The following is a 20144-nucleotide window of genomic DNA, read 5'->3' as shown; positions in this document are numbered from 1 at the left end:
CCATCTACAAGAGTGGATCTGGAACAAGGAGTCTAGCACCTCATGTACACCAGCCACACTAACCCCAGCAACTAGAGACTTATCATGCTGTGCAGAACAATCTACAATATCTACACCAGCTGCACTGATCCCAGCAACTGGAGAGCCATCTTGCTGTGTGGAACCATCTACCAGAGTGGATCTGGAGCTAGGAGCCCAGCACCTCATGTATACTAACTATACTGACCCCAGCAACTGGAGACCCATCTTGCTGTGCGGAATGATCTATAAGATGTACATCAGCTGCACTGATCCCATCTCACTGTGGGGAACCATCTATAAGTCAGCTGCCGGTGGACTGGGAGTCCAGCACCCTCATCATGTCTTGGTGGACATCTCCACCCTCTTTGAGAACAGATACATCAGGCTGCAGGGGTATGAAGTCTTGGTCCACACCCTGCTGGTAGGAGCCCTGTGTGGCTGGGAGCCCAAGAACAAACCCATTCTGTGTGCTTGTGGTATCGGCAAGAAATAATCTCAGCTGATGCACAGGCTGATGGTGTCCAACACCATACAATGGCCCACAGTTATTTACATTGAACATCTCTGGCTATCACCAGTATGTAGTATTGGCTTTCCATCCCAATCGCAGGGGAAGGGATCCACAATAGGCTTGCCCTGCTAACCCCAGAGGTGGGGAGCTATGGAATATACCTGCAGCAGGCTCTGCCCCCTAAGCCAGTGGAGTACCACTACCGGCCTGCTCTCCTAACCCTGGAGAAGAGGGGCTGCCCAACCAGCCTGCCCTCCCCCAAGGCCAACCAAGCTCACCCAACTAAGCCTACAGGGGGTGGGCACAGGACTTGAGGGCCCTGCAGCATGCACAGTACTCAGGAATTGTTAAATGGCAGTCAGGTATTATTTTTAAGTAATATGTTTAGATGACATGATTTGATGTTTTTATTAATCAATATTTATTGTTCTTATCCTATGTTGTGAGCCGCCCTGAGCCCACTTGTGAGTAGAGCAGGATATAAACTGAATTAAATAAATAAAATGTAAAATACCCTTAAGTTGTAAAAGCCAGTTATTTGCCTCCCACCTTCATACCATGGGCACCTTCAAGCAAGCACAGAAGCCCTAAATCACATGTGGGCTGACCAATAGCCCCCAGATTTCAACCTGTTGCCAGAATTAGCTCCTGTGATGACCTGTAGGCTCTAGAGGCCATGAGTTCATTATAATTTTCCATGTTTTGGCAGGGCTTCTGCCCCCTGTGGCCTTTCTAAGCCCACAGGGCAATTTCTTTATATTTGGACTTCTTAGTGGGGAAAACTTTTTCTCAGTGGAGAGGAGGGACTAGGCTTTCCTACCTCATTTGGGCTCAAATTTGAACCTTCCGTATTCTGGAAGGAAAATTGTAATCAATGCCAGACTTCTGGGCTAACTTTAAATGAACAAAAAACCCCTCTCTGCCAGGAGCTTGGTTGGTTAGTGTTTTTTGGAGTCATTCAGTGAGATGGTTGCTGTGGGCGGGTGGCAGAGTGAGCCAGTCTCCAGGTGGTAGAGAATAGAATGGTAGCTGGAGATCTCCTGGGATTATAACTGATCTCCAGCAACATAGATTACTCCAGGAGAAAATGGCTATGCTGGAAGATGGACTTTATGGGATTAAACTCTGCTGAGGTCCCTCCCCAAACCCCACCCTCCTGTGGTTTCACCCCAAAAATCTTCAGATATTTCCCAATCCATAGCTGGCATGCCTAGTGGGCTTTCATGCATGGAGTGTGGGTTGTTTGGTTTGACTCAGCCAGGGTCTGGATGAGGAAAAATTAAACAAGGGACTTGTTCAAGACAGTCCTCTTAAGGACTTTGTTGTTATTTTCTTGCCCGGTTTTTTACTCCATTAGCCCCAAGAGATTCTCCGTCCACCAGAGTTCCCTCTAAACTGAGTTAGCATGAGCTAGCTCGCAGATTTTTAGCCTCCAGCTCACACATTTGTGTCGTAGGTCAGGAAGGATAGCCCCAGAGCACAATAACTTATGCAGTAGCTCACAACTTTAACATCAGAAGCTCACAAAGAATTTTTGCTCACAAGACTCTGCAGCTTAGAGGGAATATCGCCCCCCACCCCCTGTAACCAAAATGTAAGCTACTGACTCCTTGTTTGAAAATTGGCACGTTATCGACAACTATTTGCATTTTGTGTGTGCGTTTCTGTTAAATACAATCATTTAATCAGTCTTACAAGAAACTGTGCTGCATTTTCATGTCTCAGGGCCAACTGCATGTCTAGGCAGCATTCCCCTGCCCTGCAGAAAAGAGGGGCTGGCTTCCCAAATTTATTGGGAAAACCTAAAATCAGGTTTGTGGCAGCAAATAACTGGCCTGTTCAGAAGAATAACAGGGAAAGTAGAGGAATGTATGTATGGGGGGTGGGGGGAGAGATTTGTTTCTCCATAATGGGTTTGTCTTGGAGTCTAAAGCTGAACCCCATGGGTTTCCAGGGCTGTTGTACACGAGTAACCAAACCTTTGTTTTTAAAAAAAATACTGTAAAGTTTGCTAATTTCTTTCAGAACAAAAATTTACTCTATTGGCAACACAATGCTCTAAAAAGCATATGTAGCAGCAATCTTAGCTGCTGGTGGTCAGGCAGAAACGAGGCCACAGGCCAAATCAGGAAGAAACAGCCATTTATTTAACGTGTACACGGACCCCAGATCAGACTCATGTCTAAACGAATTTGGGAGCCCCGATTTCAGGAAGGTCTACAGTTTTATAGCCACAGACAATAATTTCCAGTAAACAATCGCCCAATTACAGGAAAGGACCACCCAATATCCCATACATCATTACAAGCGTCATATTACTAAAGGAACAAGGAGGAGACTGGGAGGGTCTTTCCATACATGCATTGATGTTGCTAACACTCTTGCAGCAATATCCTTCATCAAAAACGCATTTGCACCTTTGACCTGCTCCCAAGACATTTTCCAAGGTATATTACTCAATGCTTATTCCAGCCAGTTTCTAGTTCCTCTTTTTGGCAGTTGCAGCAAAGCCGTGGGTGAAGGATTAACTTCCTCTTTCCTTACTTTTGCAATCTAGAAGGATTATTTCATAGAGGCACCTAGCAAGCACTTTTAAAATCTCTGACCTTTTGTTTTCTTGCCCTTGTGCCTAATTAATGGCTTTCAATTTACCTTATTTAATATCTTTTTATTTCAGCCCTGCTTCACATACAGTACAAAAATAAGAAAGCTAGCAGAACGATCAAATATGTTTTCAAGATTTGTGTTAAATGGCAGAAATCTTACATCCAAGAGTCAAAAGCCAGTTTAAACATATGGCTGTCTGTTGCAAGCACACAAGGAAAACAAACATCAATCACACAGTCCTAAGAAATTAGAGGGAAAATTGTATAAAGAAACATAAGCGGGAAACACATACTTTACCTCTCTTGAAGAATGCAGAAGGAAGGATCCAATAGCGAAGAGGATAAGGGAAGGGCTTGGACAGCAAGGTGGGGAAACTCGGAGAAATACCTGACTAGCAAAAAACCTGGCCTTCTTATAGCCAAATTTGTGTCCTGAGGTGGTGTCATGTGGTACTTGACATCACCTCAGAGATGGTTTCCAGGAGTTTGAACAAAAGGATTAATGGGCAATGATGGTTTTACCTAGGGCAAACCATTTGTAAAACAAAGAAATCTGAGTGGTCAGTCTGGAGTCAAATAGTTACCTGTTGTGACACTAACACAATGGAGGAAGTCTACGTGACAATGTTCTATTGTGTAAGACATTTGCCTTGATAGCTTTGGAGCAGTGGAATATCTGTGCCGGGGGTGTCAAACTCACCTGTTATAAGGGCTGGATCTGACATAAATGAGACCTTGCTGGGATGGGCCATGTCAAGCTGGGCCATGTGTGTTCCTATTTTAGATTAGGTAGCAGAGATATACACTTTATAAAGGACACAAACACAATTCAAGATGTTTTTACAAAAAAATTAAAACATGTTTAAAACATATGCACTTGTTGGTGTTAAAGGTGCTTTCTTTATATCTCTCCTGTGCGATCCAGGGAACTGGGCAAGGGAAGCTCTGGCTCTTTCCTTCCTTTCCCAGGGGACCAGGATGGGAGGGAGCCTCAGCCAACAGAAGAGAAAAGGTAAGAAGGACTCCTTTAAGCGGTGGAAATAAAAGGTAAGAAGGACTCCTTTAAGCTGTGGAAAACCAGTCCAAGTGAGATTAATAAAAGGGAACACAGGCTGTGGCAAATCAAATGCAAGACTGTGATCAGGCAGGCAAAAAGGGACTATGAGGAGCATATTGCAAAAAACATAAAGACCAATAATAAAAATTTCTTCAAATATATTAGAAGTAGGAAACCAGCCAGGGAGGCAGTGGGGACCTTGGATGACCATGGGGTAAAAGGATTACTGAACGAGGATAGGGAAATGGCTGAGAAGCTAAATGCATTTTTTGCCTCCATCTTCACTGTGGAAAATGAGAACGTTTTGCCTGTCCCAGAACCACTAATTTTGGAAGAGGTGTTGAAAGACCTGAGCCAGATTGAGGTGACAAAAGAGGAGGTCCTGCAACTGATAGACGAATTAAAAACTAATAAGTCACCGGGTCCGGATGGCATACATCCGAGAGTTTTGAAAGAACTCAAAGTTGAACTTGTGGATCTTCTGACAAAAATCTGTAATCTTTCATTGAAATCTGCCTCCGTTCCTGAGGACTGGAAGGTAGCAAATGTCACCCCCATCTTTAAATAGGGTTCCAGAGGAGATCCGGGAAATTACAGGCCAGTCAGTCTGACTTCAATACCAGGAAAGTTGGTAGAAAGCATTATCAAGGACAGAATGAGTAGGCACATTGATGAACACGGGTTATTGAAGAAGACTCAGCATGGGTTCTGTAAGGGAAGATCTTGCCTCACTAACCTGTTACATTTCTTTGAGGGGGTGAACAAACATGTGGACAAAGGAGACCCAATAGATGTTGTTAACCTTGACTTCCAGAAAGCTTTTGATAAAGTTCCTCATCAAAGGCTCCTTAGAAAGCTTGAGAGTCATGGAATAAAAGGACAGGTCCTCTTGTGGATCAAAAACTGGCTGAGTAATAGGAAGCAGAGAGTGAGTATAAATGGGCAGTCTTCACAGAGGAGGACGGTAAGCAGTGGGGTGCCGCAGGGCTCGGTACTGGGTCCCATGCTCTTTAACTTGTTCATAAATTATTTAGAGTTGGGAGTGAGCAGTGAAGTGGCCAAGTTTGCGGATGACACTAAATTGTTCAGGGTGGTGAGAACCAGAGAGGATTGTGAGGAACTCCAAAGGGATCTGTTGAGGCTGGGTGAGTGGGCATCAGCGTGGCAGATGCAGTTCAATGTGGCCAAGTGCAAAGTAATGCACATTGGGGCCAAGAATCCCAGCTACAAATACAAGTTGATGGGGTGTGAACTGGCAGAGACTGGCCAAGAGAGAGATCTTGGGGTCGTGGTGGATAACTCACTGAAAATGTAAAGACAGTGTGCGTTTGCAATAAAAACGGCCAACACCATGCTGGGAATTATTAGGAAGGGAATTGAAAACAAATCAGCCAGTATCATAATGCCCCTGTATAAATCGATGGTGCGGTCTCATTTGGAGTACTGTGTGCAGTTCTGGTTGCCGCACCTCAAAAAGGATATTATAGTATTGGAGAAAGTCCAGAAAAGGGCAACTAGAATGATTAAAGGGCTGGAACACTTTCCCTATGAAGAAAGGTTGAAACGCTTGGGACTCTTTAGCTTAGAAAAACGTCGACTGCGGGGTGACATGATAGAGGTTTACAAGATAATGCATGAGATGGAGAAAGTAGAGAAAGAAGTACTTTTCTCCCTTTCTCACAATACAATAACTCTTGGGCATTCGTTGAAATTGCTGAGCAGACAGGTTAAAACGGATAAAAGGAAGTACTTCTTCACCCAAAGGGTGATTAACATGTGGAATTCACTGCCACAGGAGGTGGTGGCAGCCACAAGCATAGCCACCTTCAAGAGGGGTTTAGATAAAAATATGGAGCAGAGGTTATATATATATATATATATATATATATATATATATATATATATATATATATATATATATATATATATATATATATATATATATATAAAATTTTTGGCCACTGTGTGACACAGAGTGTTGGACTGGATGGGCCATTGGCCTGATCTAAAATGGCTTCTCTTATGTTCTTAAGAGTGGCTTGGCTCAGTAGCTGTACTGTGCAATTGAGAAAGCCTGGCAAAGCAAGCTCTGCCTCCTTCCCTTCCTCCCCAAGGGAGGAGCCTCAGCTAATGGAGAAAATAGAGGCTTTGTTCTGTAGCTCCTGTGCAAGCCTGGCAAAGCAAGCTGTGATGCAGAAGGAAGCAAGAAAGAGAAAGTTGCTCAGGGGCCTGATCAGAGCTCTCCGGGGGCCTAATTTGTTTGACACCCCTAATCTATGCAGTCATTTTCTCTGCACTTTCCTTGCCCTGGCTGTGGCTAATTGCAAAAGGATCCAGTTATGGAGAAGTTGCCGATCTGAATTCATTCAGCTGCATTTAGTTCTCCGGAAAGAGGAGGGAAGGGAGCAGAAGGCAAGAGAGGCCCTGGCATTTTGCTTTGCACAGCCAACAATCAGTTTAACTGGAGTCTGTCCAATCATTTGGTTTAAAAAGCCAATGGATGAAAATAATATTTATCCAGGATGAGAAATCCTGTCTCCATGATCAGTTTGAGACACACTGAGGCTCTGAGTTATATCAAGTTTAAGACTCTGTGCAAGAAAAGAGCATTTGTAAAATTTAAGACTCTAATCTGGAGGCCTAACCTGTAGTTTACTTAGTTGATGCATTTATCCCATGCCTGTGTCCCTAAACAGTTCAGTCTCTTGCCTTGAGTCTAAGGCGATGATTCTCAGGGACTCAGGAGCCACATGTGGCTTGTTGACATGTCACCTTTGACTCTTTAGGAGCACCATTCCCTAAATGTGTCACCCTTGACTAGAGATGCCAATTCTAGCTTGGAAAATTGGGGATGTGATGGCATTCTAGGACTTCTGCCTATCTTAGACTTTGTGGTATAACATAGTTTGATTTCTGAAGTTGCCATTCCTCCAATGGAAGTGACTGCTGTAGTTTGTGAATTAGTTGTAGTTTTGGGAGAACTACCCACCTTGTTTCTCAGGAAAGTAGGCCCAGTGGAGACTGAGGTTGGCATTTGGCTTCCACCTTGAAACCACTGCTGTCAGAGGAACAGAAACGTTGGCAACCTCACTAAAGTGCAGGCTACATGTCAAAAACAGCGTTCCCTCTAAGCTTAGTGTGAGCTAGCTCAGAGTTCTTTAGCCATTGACTCACACATTTTTGTCTTAGCTCAGGAAAGATGACCCCAGAGCAAACTAATGTTTGCAACAGCCAAATCGCTTGCTCACAACTTTAATGCCAGTAGCTCACAAGTAGAATCGTTGCTCACAAGATGCCACAGCTGAGAGGGAGCATTGGCCAAGTGTGGCTCTTTTGGTTGATGGTGATTGCTAATATGGCTCTCTGTGACACACTCACACCCAAATGAGTGCAACTGGTCTAGGTGAATCTTCAGGGGTAGAATTCTAGCAGGAACTCCTTTGCATATTAGGCCACACACCCCTGATGTAGCCAATCCTCCAAGAGCTTACAAAAAAGAGCCTTGTAAGCTCTTGGAGGATTGGCTACATCAGGGGTTCGTGGCCGAATATACAAAGGAGCTCCTGCTAGAATTCCACTCCCATTTGGCATCCAGCCATCTCTGCCAGCCATAAGATTACCATCTTCTTAACTGACACAGACCCTGGGTGTGAATATGTGCCTCTTTAGGCAACTGTGGTTTATTTATTTTGGTGATTTTTATGCTGCCAATCCAGAGTCTTGTGCAATGAAACTCTCCCCATGTAATAAATATGTCAGCACTATTAATTAGTAACCCTTGAGGCTCAACTCCTTCCCAGCCAACATAAAAACAGTTTCTACAACTCTCAACTTAAGCCCCTTCCATGAAAACCAGAAAAACATGTACTATCCCTTCTTCATTACAATTCATTGGCATCCATAAAAGCACAAATCCTGGCTACCAGCCCCACCCTTTAATTATTAGACTGCACAAATATCCAAAAGAAACGAACAGTCCTTCCAGGCAGGGGCTTTTTTTTTTTGTAGAAGAAGACTGCAGATTTATACCCCGCCCTTCTGTCTGAATCAGAGACTCAATGGCTTACAATCCCCTTTATCTTCTTCCCCCACTACAGACACCCTCTGTGGTGGGTAGGGCTGAGAGAGCTCTCCCAGAAGCTGCCCTTTCAAGGACAACTCTTGCAAGAGCCATGGATATCCCAAGCCCATTCCAGCAGCTGCAAGTGGAGAAGTGGGGAATCAAACCTGGTTCTCCCAGATAAGAGTCCACACATTTAACCACTACACCAAACTGGCTCTAGAAAAAGCCCAGCAGGAAATCATTTGCATATTAGGCCACACCCCCTGATGCCATGCCAACCAGAATGGCATTCCTGTGCATTCCTGCACAAAAAAAGCCCTGGTCCTGCCCCACGGTTGTATAATCATCACTTTCCCACCATGTTAACCATATATGACTTTATTTGTCATGATCAGATATGCCTGTTTGAATGTCCAGTTGTAGATCAACAAAGCTGGGACAGGGGGAAAAGGTGAAGCAAAAATACCAGGGTACAGCTGAAGCCAAGCAAACAGAGCCATGTTTTCAGGATGTGTACACGCATCAGCAGGAAACTAAGGGGCACACCTGGAACCATACGGTTTCCTAGTCACACCCCTTCATGCCGTGGGGTGGAGTAATGCTGCAGACACAGAAGTGCGGAACTGTGATATGGAAAGGGAATAGACCCAATTTGCTAGGAATCAACTATGGGCACCCCTCTAATCTCAGCTAGAGTTGGGGAGCACAGAACTGGCTGGGCAGAGACAGGTTACTTAGGTGCAGATTTAAAACTGGGGCAAGGGAGAGGGCTGTAGGTACAGAGTTTTCTGTTTGTTTGTTTTAAAGACATGTCTTGAGTTGGAGTGTACATCTGCAACACATATACACTTACGACACTGCCTTATATCAAGTCAGGCCATTGGTCCACCTAGATCAGCATTGTATACACTGACTGGTGGTAGCTTTCTAGGGTTTCAAGCCAAAAAGAGACTTTCTCAATACCAGCCACAAAAGATGCTTTAACTGTAGATAACCAGAAGCTTGCTGAGTGTCTGTGGCCTAGTCACATAACCTAACCTGAGGGGGTTGTTGAGAGGATAAAATGGAGAAAAGGAGAACAGCTTAAACTGCTTTTGGGTCCCAGGGGGGGAAGAAGATGGGGTGTAAATTAATTAAGAAATGGAAGTTCAGTTAGGGGATATTTAAATGAAAAGTGAATACCATGAAGTAGGATTCACAACCTTGATGGCATAGAGAGAGAGGCGAGATATGTGGTTTTCATAAGGAGGTTGGGAGCCATTTTAAAGCCATTTAAAAATGTCAGAAGGGCCCAGTCCTATTGGGACCACAGAACAGTGGTCTTGTCCCACCTCCAGAGCCTTTTCAAGTGCCAAAACAACCACAGGAGAGGGAGAGTCTGGCTCATCACTTGATAAGGTACAGTGTAGGGGGAAGTAAGAGTGCCTCAGGCTGCCACACTTAAGTATTTTTAAAAATAGTGGTGGCATTCTCATGGCCATTGTGAGGATAGGATAACATCTAGTTTCAAGGGATGCCAGCCTCCAGGTGGGACCTGGAGATCCCCCAGTATGATAACTTATCTCCAAACTGCAGAGATCAGTTCTGGAGAAAATTGATGCTTTGGAGGGTGGAGTCTATGACACTGTATCTCACTGAGGTCCCTGACCTCCCCAGGCTCCATCCCCAAATCTCCTGGAATTTCCCAACCTGGATCTGGCAACTCTAAATTTAACACATGCAGGGGTGGCCAATGGTAACTCTCCAGATGTTTTTTGCCTACAACTCCCATCAGCCCCAGCCATTGGCCATGCTGGCTGGGGCTGATGGGAGTTGTAGGCAAAAACATCTGGAGAACTACCGTTGGCCACCCCTGTGGGGAATAATGTGGGATAAGATTCTGGAGAGGCCTGTCAAATTCAATGTCTAGGGATTAGGAGATTTGCCATTGTGAGAGGGAGGTGGGAAATGTAGATCAGTGGGGTGTCCCAGGCAACCAAGCAGTAACTGCAGGGTGAGTCTCCTAGATAGCAAAGCGGTAGTTGGGGTGTAGCTGAGGCTGCACGTCCCAAACATGGGTGAGAAGTTGGCGCAGGACTCGATCTTTGCCCCGGGCTTGCCCTCCTTGCATAGCCTGCAGCTTCTTGCGTGTCTGAGCCTCCACCTCAGCAGACAGGTTTCCTTGTGAGCCAAGAGCCTAGAAGGGGGGGAAAAAAGCAAGGTCATTCCAAAACAGTGACAGCTACAAATGGCACTCCTTCTAGGTATTAAAGTTAGTGGACTAGCAAAGAAGTAGTGTTGTAGAAGAAAAAGCACAATGAAATATGGGAGAAAGTTACATAAATACATGTAAGTATAACAATATGCAGTTATTAAAGGATTATTTGCGTTGATTTGCTTTTTCTTTTCTCCTTGCCTACTTATGAAGTCTATCCTGAAATTATAGCAGTTCCTAAAAGATATCTTTCCCTCAATTTCCCTGCCTGGACAAAGGGGAAGTAATATTTTCAGAAGAACATACATCCAAAAACTGCTATGTCAGAACCAGGGCAAAACATACCAATACTGTTACCAGCTCAAGGTTAGTAAATACTTAAAGATTTGGGGGGTGGGGCCTGAGGAGAGGGAGTTTGGAGGGGGGGAGGGATCTCTGTGGGGCCTAATGCCATAGAGTCCATCTTCCAAAGCAGCCATTTTCTCCAGGGGAAATGTTGCCTGCAGATCAGTTAATTCCAGGAGATCTCCAGCCACTACATGGAGGTTGGTAACCCTACACACTTGGCCTTCTTTACAAACAAACATCTTTATCTGTCATTAAAAAAACACTTGAAAATATAAGCCAATACAGAAAATTATTCCCTAATTATTAGAAGGAATTTTCTCTCTATTTGTGAGCTTACAAATCTATTCAAATATTCAAGAAAAGGTCTTGATTAGAATTTGATTTAACTAGGAACAAACGCTATTATCCCAAGGTCACATACCAAACACATCTGGAAGAAAATTTACGTTTGATTGAGATTGGGCTACAGATTTACTTTCTTTCCTGCCTGTCTTTCTCAGTGAGAATCAAGGAGAATTCAAATATATATATTTTAAAAAGTGACAAAGCATGGTCTAACACCTTCTCAATCAACATCAGCAATGTCCTGTTCTCTACATCAGACAAACATTTCTTTCCCTAAGCAGAAGAATACATGGACATAAATCTTATATTAATCCGAACCGCAGCACTCAAAACCCGCTAATCTTCCTGGTTATTCCATTGGTAATTTAAGAGTGGCAGCCCTCAGAGTAACTTCAACGGGAAATTACAACATGAGACCTGGTGAATTTGTGTTCATTTATGGGTTCTGAACAATGGACCCCAAGGGCTGAATAGAGACATAGGGCTCTTATCTCTCTACAGATGCTAATTCCCGCCCCCCAAGCATTTCCCCTCTGCTCTAATCAAGTTGATTGTAAGAACATATTTTTATCTAACCCCCTCTTGGAGCTGGCTATGCTTGTATCCGCCACCACCTCCTGTGGCAGTGAATTCCACATGTTAATCACTCTTTGGGTGAAGAAGTACCTCCTTTTATCCGTTCTAACCCGACTGCTCAGCAATTTCATTGAATGCCCACAAGTTCTTGTATTGTGAGAAAGGGAGAAAAGTACTTCTTTCTCTACCTTCTCCATCCCATGCATAATCTTGTAAACCTCTATCATGTTACCCCGCAGTCGACGTTTCTCCAAGCTAAAGAGCCCCAAGCGTTTTAACCTTTCTTCATAGGGAAAGTGTTCCAAACCTTTAATCATTCTAGTTGCCCTTTTCTCCACCTTTTCCAATGCTATGATATCCTTTTTGAGGTGCGGTGACCAGAATTGCACACAGTATTCCAAATGAGACCTCACCATCGATTTATACAGGGGCATTATGATACTGGCTGATTGGAGCTTTTGATGAGGATTGTAATTCATATGGTACCTCTACATCCCAGACGAGCATTCTTTACAACACTCCTCCCGCTTTCTGATTAGGATAAAAGGACTCTGAGATCTCTATTTCTATTGTGGGAGTTTTGCATTTCCAGGCTCATATGCTGAAGCTCTTGTTCTCTAAGGCAGGACCAGATCTACATGTGTTTTTTTTGGGGGGGGGGGTGGGATTAAAAACTGGCACCCCCTTATGGGCCATTTTATCTTATGGTCCCATAGAATACAATGGACTCCGTACCCAATTTGGTGCCCCCCCTCCGTCGGTGCCCGGGGCAAGCACCCCCCCCTCTGCCCCGCCCTAGATCCGGCCCTGCTCTAAGGTGCTGTAAGGCTCCCATGTACCCTGCAAAAGGCACACTGGGAAAAATATATTCCTCAATATCCTTCACCCCCAATTCTCTAAATGTACAAGGGCCAGTCATATTTGGGTTAGGTGTAAGCCAGAGTTGTGGTCTGGAAGTATGCAATTTAAACTGAGATGGAGAAGAACCAAACAAAAATGGATCCTAGCAGCTTCTTGTTATTCTGGGAGGTGACTGTATGGCATCTCCAGGCTACAGGTCTCCTCCCCCCCCACCCCCGCCACATCTAAAACAAAAGAGGTATTTCTATCTATTGTGGAGTTCACAGGAAAGGTAAAATTCCTTCTGTCACAAAAGTCCAACACCCTGGAATCCTTCCTCCCTAATCCAATTACCTTAATTAATGGGCCATCCCTACCACTGGACAGCCTTTTCTCTCCAGCAATCTAGGAGCATCAGCAGACATTAGCATTCTGACCTTGGACAAATTACATCAAGAAATATCGACAGTTCCTGTTTACACCCAGAACCCATCTCCTGGCTCTATTCTCTGAGCAAAAATAGAACATTACCCTTTTGTATCTAGCACCTGGGAAACATTTAACTCACCTTCACTACACAATGGACATCCCTTCAAACTATTGTATAAACCACGTAACACACCCAGCCACTCTTCCAGGTTATGACTCAGGAGTTACTTTGGAAGGTTCCTCCTTTACACAAATACCCCATCTGGATTCTGTGCTTGCCAATAGGCCTGGAGGGGGGGAAAAATGTCTCACCCCTTTAATATAAATTTAACATGGTATTATTTGTCAGGTGATGTTCTTGACCATGCTGTGAAGAGCTTCAGATGCCCATCAGTTCAAGGGTCAGGATGTTTTTCTCCAGGCCTCTTCTACTCAGTGCCCAAGTACTATTTTTATTTATTATCCATTTATTAAAACATTTATATCCCATCTTTCCATGTATTTCAAGGCAGCTTACCATAACAGTTAAAAACATTCTCAGTTTAAAATCCCAAAACAAAATAGCAAATCCCGAATCACTCTAAGGAAAAAGCAATTGGTGGGAGACTGTGATAACAACTCTCCTCCTGGGTGAGTCTCCAGTCCTACTAATTGTTCTCCTCAGTGCCAATATTCCTTCTAAACTGTGGGGTTTTGTGAGCAAAAATTCTACTTTATGAGGTACTGGCATTAAAGTTGCTCTGGGGCAACTTTTCCTGAGCTAAGACAAAAATGTGTGAGTCAGAGTCTAAAAAACTGTGAGCTAGCTCACACTAACTCAGTTTAGAGGGAACACTGCTCAGCGACCCCCCCCCCCATTCCCATAAGGCCTCCTTAAATGTTTCCAAATGAAGCAATCCAATGTTCCTCCCTTACAAGACCCATCCTCCACTTTGGTCAATATCCCCCCCCCCACCCCCAAAAAAGACAAATCTCACCGCTTGCTGCTTGTGCTGGAACTCTCTCTCACGCTCTAACCGATATTGCTCTATTTCAGCCTGGGCTTCTTCCTTGGCCTGCTTCAGCCTCCGGGCCTTCCCTGGGATGTGGGGGGTGGAGGGCAGACAGAAAGGGGGGTGGGAAGAGAAAGAGAGAGATCCCCTATCAGTTCCCCTCCTATTGCATCTCCAACCAAGCTTCTCTTCCCCTCTGTTGCAGCCTATGACTCCACAGTTCTATTCCAGAGGAGTTCTGGCTCTCAGCCTTTCTCTCCCACCCCCATGAGAATCCAGTAGAACAGAGGAGCTTTGGCTCACGTTTCCGGGCCTCTGCCACCTTCTCCGCAGCCCTCTTCTCAGCCTGCAGCAGCTGCTGGATTCCCTGGGTTTGGCTGGCCATGGTTCTTTAGCAAGGATGCTTCAAATCAACTAAGGCTCCTGCATCCACTGAATCAGGTACCACATCCTTTTCGAGGCAACTCAGGGTCCTAGTGCCCCTCTATTTTCCTGTTCTGTCAATATTCTACTGTATACTTATGGACAACTGGATTCGGCAGGATGCAGGGCTTCTCCTGGTGAAAGTGGTAATAGTCTATTAGTTGTGTAGCAAAGATAATTTAAGTGGAGCAGCAAAACAAATAGAGCAAGATTGTATGCTGAGTTACTCCCAGACAACACAATCACTGGACCTAACAGCATTAACTACATCGTCACAGGCTCATTCACTTGCTCATCTTCCAACATTATATATGCCATTAAATGCCAACAATGCCCTTCAGTTCTCTACACAGGGCAAACAGGACAAACCCTCCGCCAAAGGATAAATGGACACAAATCTGAAATCAGGAATTACAGAACTGAGAAACCTGTGGGGGAACACTTTAACCTTCCAAAGCATTCAATGGGTGACCTCAAAGTAGCTGTTTTACTGCAAAGGAACTTCAAGAACAGAATGGAGAGAGAAATTGCTGAATTACAAATTATTATGAAACTTGGAACAAATACCTCCCTAAGACTGAACAGAGATATTGGTTTTTTTATCTCATTACAGATGCTAAATCCATTCTCAGAACTTCAAGAACAGAATGGAGAGGGGAATTGTTGAATTACAAACTATTACAAACTTGGAACAAACACCTCCCCAAGACTGAACAGAGATGTTGTTTTGTTTTTTTATCTCATTACATATGCTAAACACACTTTCACCAAGCAGGTTGATATATCCACAGATACCAATGTATTTCTCTTTTAGGATAGTGAATAATGCTTTTGTATTGACATACTCAAACTAGGGATATTGGCTGTTTATCTCATTACATATATTAAACCGATCTTCCATTATTTTTTTAATGTATTTTTTCCTAATGGCAAACTAGAATGATGTATATATTTATGTTACATGTTAAAAGGTAAATTAGTTCGACAGGAAAAACTTATGGGAAAGAAATGCCTTCTTTTTGACCAAGGTTTATTAGCAATAGAATAATTAACAGGTATTCTCACATTCTGACATGTTACTGTTTTATGGTTTCCCACGCTAATTCAACCCAGATCAAAGGTTTTCTGAATTTAATTTTACTATTCTGCTATTGGTTTTTAACTTTGTACCACTTTGCATTCCAAACCCCACCAGATATACGGTATGTGACTCTGCTTACTGTACCTCATTCCTTGTCTGAAGAAGTGTGCATGCACACGAAAGCTTATGTTCTGAATAAAACGAAGTTGGTCTTAAAGGTGCAATTCAAGTGGCCAATTTGGAAATTCCTGGAGGGGTGGACCTTCAGGAGTACAGAATTTGGGATAGGAGGATCCTCAGTGAGGTTTAATAATATACTCTCATTAAAGCAGCTATTTCCTCCAGAACTGATCTCAGTAGTATAGAGATCGGTTGTGGTTTTAGGAAGTCGGGAAGGACTGAGTTCTCTTGGCTCTCCACAAACTGCAAGATGGAATTGCCAACACTGTGTTGGCAATAGGGTAGCACTGTATGACAGGCTTCACAAAGTTATTTGGATAAATTATTATGGACAGTAGTCTGTACTACTATAATTTGTGGTGGACTGGATACTGTTGTGTAATTTTGCACCATTTAATGTGACATGTCCAACCTTATGCTTTGCTTCAGTTATTGGGGGGGGGTTGTGTGTGTATGTGTGTGATGCAAATATTATTGTGATGTAAATAACTAATAAATTATCTAATGAGCTTGATATTTAGTATGGGTTTTTATATTTTTCATACATTGATGCATAACATTAATACCCATTCCTATTAAAAATTGCTAAGGTGCTCCTGTATTAATTTCCCTATCTTTTCCAAAATTACAAATGAGTGCAAAGTTGCAAAAGTACATCAAAAAGGTATACACAATATTTATAGAGAAGGCAGACCTTACAATATTCAGTCTTGGTAACCTAATTAAGTCCATGTGAAAAAGTTTATCAGATAACAGGTTTACCAGCTCAGTTCCTCCCGCTCTTTCCAGTGCAGTTCCACAAAGTTCCTTCAGAAAGACCTTGTCAGGAGAGGATTTAATGTCTGTTTTCCCTTGGAGAACTGTAAAGATACAATTCCAGTTCCTCTTTTCCTTGAAGGCTTTACAGATAAACATTCACTTTCTCTCCTGAAGGCCTTAGTGAATATTCACTTTCTCTTTTAGAGATACACATTCGCTTTCTCTCCTGAAGGCTTTAGAGGTAAATATTCACTTTCTGTTCCTGAAATACACATTCACTTTTCTCTTTTAGAGATAAACATTCACTTTCTCTCCTGAAGGCTTTAGAGGCAACAATTCACTTTTTCTCATGACATCAGCTGGCCTTGGAATATCATATCATATCAAATAAAGCTTTCCCAAATATTCTGGACTATAGCTGTACCCCTCTTTCTCCAACCTCAATGCGACTTCATCTTTCCTGTACATACAAGATGTCTACAGAGGCAGGGTCTTTTGGTATGGCAGCTTTGTGGTATGGCACTGGAAAGAGCGTGAGGAATTGAGCTGGTAAACCTGTTATCTGATGAACTGTTTCACATGGACTTAATTAGGTTACGGACACTGAATATTGTGAAGCCTGTCTTCTCTATAAATACTGCTTCTATCTTTTTGATGTACTTTTGCGACTTTGCACTAATTTGTAAGTTCGGAAAGGAAAGGAAAATGAATACTGGAGCGCTTTAGCGATTGTTGATGGGAATGTATTAGGTGTGCATGTTATGAATGTAAAAATATTTTTTTAAAACCACTCTAAAATTAAGTCTCACAATATAATTTTTTAGTTAGTTACATCATGGTGTGTGTGCATGTGTATACACACAGAGAAACAGAGAGTCCTGCCATTTCCATCCCATGATTCTCTCTGTATTTTTGCTCACCTGGGGTTGGCAACCCAAAAAGACACACCTATCAAATTAGTGTTTCAAGTGCAGGATGCAGACTTTCCTGTTGCACAGTCTTCTTGAGGCTGGATTTTCAAGAACAAAGTGGGAGAGGCTAAAGTTGTTTGGTTTCCTCCTGCTTTCTCATGATATCATAATGCTCTTGTGCACCTTCTGTGTTCCCCCCACAACTTTCCTGCATTCTTCTCCTGAATCTGCTTTGCTGTGATGTATTGAAATGGGTGATCTTGAAATCACAGCAAAGCCTGGGTGTCACCCAGACAGACAGGAAAGTCTGTATCTTTCCTTTCTTAACTACAGTGATGCCCCTTCCTTGTTCCCAACTGAGGCTTTCCCCCCTGCCACTGGAGGACTTTTTGGGTGTTTACATTGGCAATTTCAATATAACATTATAGAAGAAGATGATGATATTGGATTTATATCCCGCCCTATGCTCTGAATCTCAGAGGGGTCACAATCTCCTTTTCCTCCCCCCCACCCCGCCACAACAGACACCCTGTGAGGTATGTGAGGCTGAGAGAGCTCTTACAGCAGCTGCCTTTTCAAGGACAACTCCTACGTTGGCTGACCCAAGGCCATTCCAGTGGCTGCAAGTGGAGGAGTCAGGAATCAAATCGGGTTCTGCCAGATAAGAGTCCACGCACTTAACCACTAGACCAAACTGGCTATCTGTTAGTTTCTCTGAATTCCCAGCTTTTTTGTAGGGGGAAAATCAGTGTCTAGCCCCTTTTGTTGCTGAGATATAAGGGGAAAGGTTTATCTCCACAATTAGTTGAAGTAAGAAACATGATGAATTCACGTGGAACTCGCTGCCACAAGATGCAGTGATAGCCACTAGGACAGGGCTGGCCAATGGTAGCTCTCCGGATGTTTTTTGCCTGCAACTCCCATCAGCCCCAGCCATTGGCCATGCTGCACTACGGGATTACACAGATTCCTGGAGGATAAGCCCAACAATGCCTATTAGCCATTATTAGACGGAAACTCCATGTGCAGAGACAATGTACCTCTTCTGAATACTAGTTGCTGGTGGGAGGGAACAATAAGGGAAGCTTTGGCCTCCTTGCCTTCCTTCCAAGCTTCCTGGGAGCATCTGGTTGGGAAATAAAATTGCTTTGTCTAGAAGAGTTCTTATCTTCTAAAAAGTGAGACCTGGGTAACTAGTAATTTTTTAAAAAAATTAATTTCCCTTATGAGTTACCTGTTTGATGCAATATCACTTGCCTATCTGTTTCTCTTGGCTGTCCTGTTGTCAAGGTGACAAATTTATCTCCTTTGAGGGATTCTGAAGAGAACTGGGTTGCTAAGCAATGACTCAGCTGTACCAGAGCATGGTGACACTGTGATCACCGCTGATAAAAATATACCCCTAGCGTGGAGCCTTGGGAACAAATAATACCTTACAGTTTTTAAAGGGTTGAGTCTGGATTTCCCAGACCAAACACTTGTTCCCTCAGCACAAAAATGGGTTCCGAACAGCATCAGAGGAAGAGGAAGGGCTCCTGCCTCCTTTCTCACCCCCAAAACCAGCACTGAAAACAGGATATGGCTAGCCCTGGATATAAACTGTATAGGAAGGATATTTGGGGAGGGGATGGAGTAGCTATCTACATCAGAGATGGCATTGAATCCAATAAAACTTAAGAGGGACGGACTTCCTTCACCAAATAGATATGGGTGGAAATATCAGCTCCAAGAGGGGAAAACGGTGGGGACGTACTATCGTCCACATGATCAAAATTCTGAGGGCGACCATGAAATGATGAAAGAAGTGAGGAAGACAACTGGAGGGAACCATTGTGTAACAATGGGTGGCTTCAGCCCCGTGGCACAGAGTGTTAAAGCTGCAGTATTGCAGTCCTAAGCTCTGCTCACGACCTGAGTTCGATCCCCAGCAGAACCTGGGTTCAGGTAGCCGGCTCAAGGTTGACTCAGCCTTCCATCCTTCTGAGGTCAGCAAAATGAGTACCTAGCTTGCTGGGGGGAAAGTGTAGATGATTGGGGAAGGCAATGGCAAACCACCCTGTAAAAAGTCTGCCATGAAAACGTTGTGAAAGCAACGTCACCCCAGAGTCAGAAACGACTGGTGCTTGCACAGGGAACCTTTCCTTTCCTCAGCTAGCCTCACAGGGACTGGGTTAATGGGTTTTCGAAGTCATGAGGGAGAAAAAGAACAATAATTGATCAAGGAGCCAATCAGAGGGATGACAGTCCTAGACTTCATCCTAAGGAAAGTATCTTGTTCTCCTTTTAAAGCCAGCAAAATTAGGTCTAAACTAGATGTGATAGTGTTCTTATGGCTGCCACAGAGATGATGCCACCTTTTAAAGGCAATTCTAAAATGCCACAACAGCACAGTGCGGAGCTCTCCCCCCACCCCACCCCCAGGCCATGAAGAGGGTAGCATTTGATCAGTCATAGGGGGAGTGAACAAGAGCCCTTCAGCATCCCAAACCACCACTACCCCCCGCCCCGCCCCTTGCTTGTGAACTCCCAGCTGATGAAAGGGACATTTGGTCTAATCCAGCAAGGCAATTAGTTTGGTGTAGTGGTTAAGTTTGGTGTAGTGGTTAAGTTTGGTGTAGTGGTTAAGTGTGCGGACTCTTATCTGGGAGAACCGAGTTTGATTCCCCACTCCTCCACTTACACCTGCTAGCATGGCCTTGGGTCAGCCATAGCTCTGGCAGAGGTTGTCCTTGAAAGGGCAGCTGCTGTGAGAGCCCTCTCCAGCCCCACCCACCTCACAGGGTGTCTGTTGTGGGGGAGGAAGGTAAA

General features: G+C 43.8%; 1 protein-coding gene across 1 annotated transcript; it reads right to left on the bottom strand.

Moving 5' to 3' along the window:
- Nucleotides 1-10125: 10125 nt before the first annotated feature.
- On the bottom strand, nucleotides 10126-14435 carry ATP6V1G2 (ATPase H+ transporting V1 subunit G2). Its single transcript, XM_060238217.1, has 3 exons — nucleotides 14286-14435; nucleotides 13968-14068; nucleotides 10126-10434 (listed from the first exon to the last, which is right to left on the bottom strand). Exons 1-3 carry the CDS (start codon nucleotides 14365-14367, stop codon nucleotides 10261-10263), a joined length of 357 nt encoding a protein of 118 aa, XP_060094200.1. The 5' UTR covers nucleotides 14368-14435; the 3' UTR covers nucleotides 10126-10260.
- Nucleotides 14436-20144: the final 5709 nt, after the last annotated feature.

This window comes from Heteronotia binoei, chromosome 5, assembly GCF_032191835.1.
Source record: "Heteronotia binoei isolate CCM8104 ecotype False Entrance Well chromosome 5, APGP_CSIRO_Hbin_v1, whole genome shotgun sequence".
Taxonomy (NCBI): domain Eukaryota; kingdom Metazoa; phylum Chordata; class Lepidosauria; order Squamata; family Gekkonidae; genus Heteronotia; species Heteronotia binoei.
This window is presented reverse-complemented; position numbering and strand designations above follow the sequence as displayed.

Coding starts and splice junctions, on each gene's coding strand:
- ATP6V1G2 (XM_060238217.1), bottom strand. CDS start 14,367: ATGGCCAGCCAAACCCAGGGAATCCAGCAGCTGCTGCAGGCTGAGAAG. Junction 14,069..14,285: donor GGTGGCAGAGGCCCGGAAAC/GTGAGCCAAAGC, acceptor CCCACATCCCAG/GGAAGGCCCGGAGGCTGAAG. Junction 10,435..13,967: donor TCCAGCACAAGCAGCAAGCG/GTGAGATTTGTC, acceptor CCCCCCTTCTAG/GCTCTTGGCTCACAAGGAAA.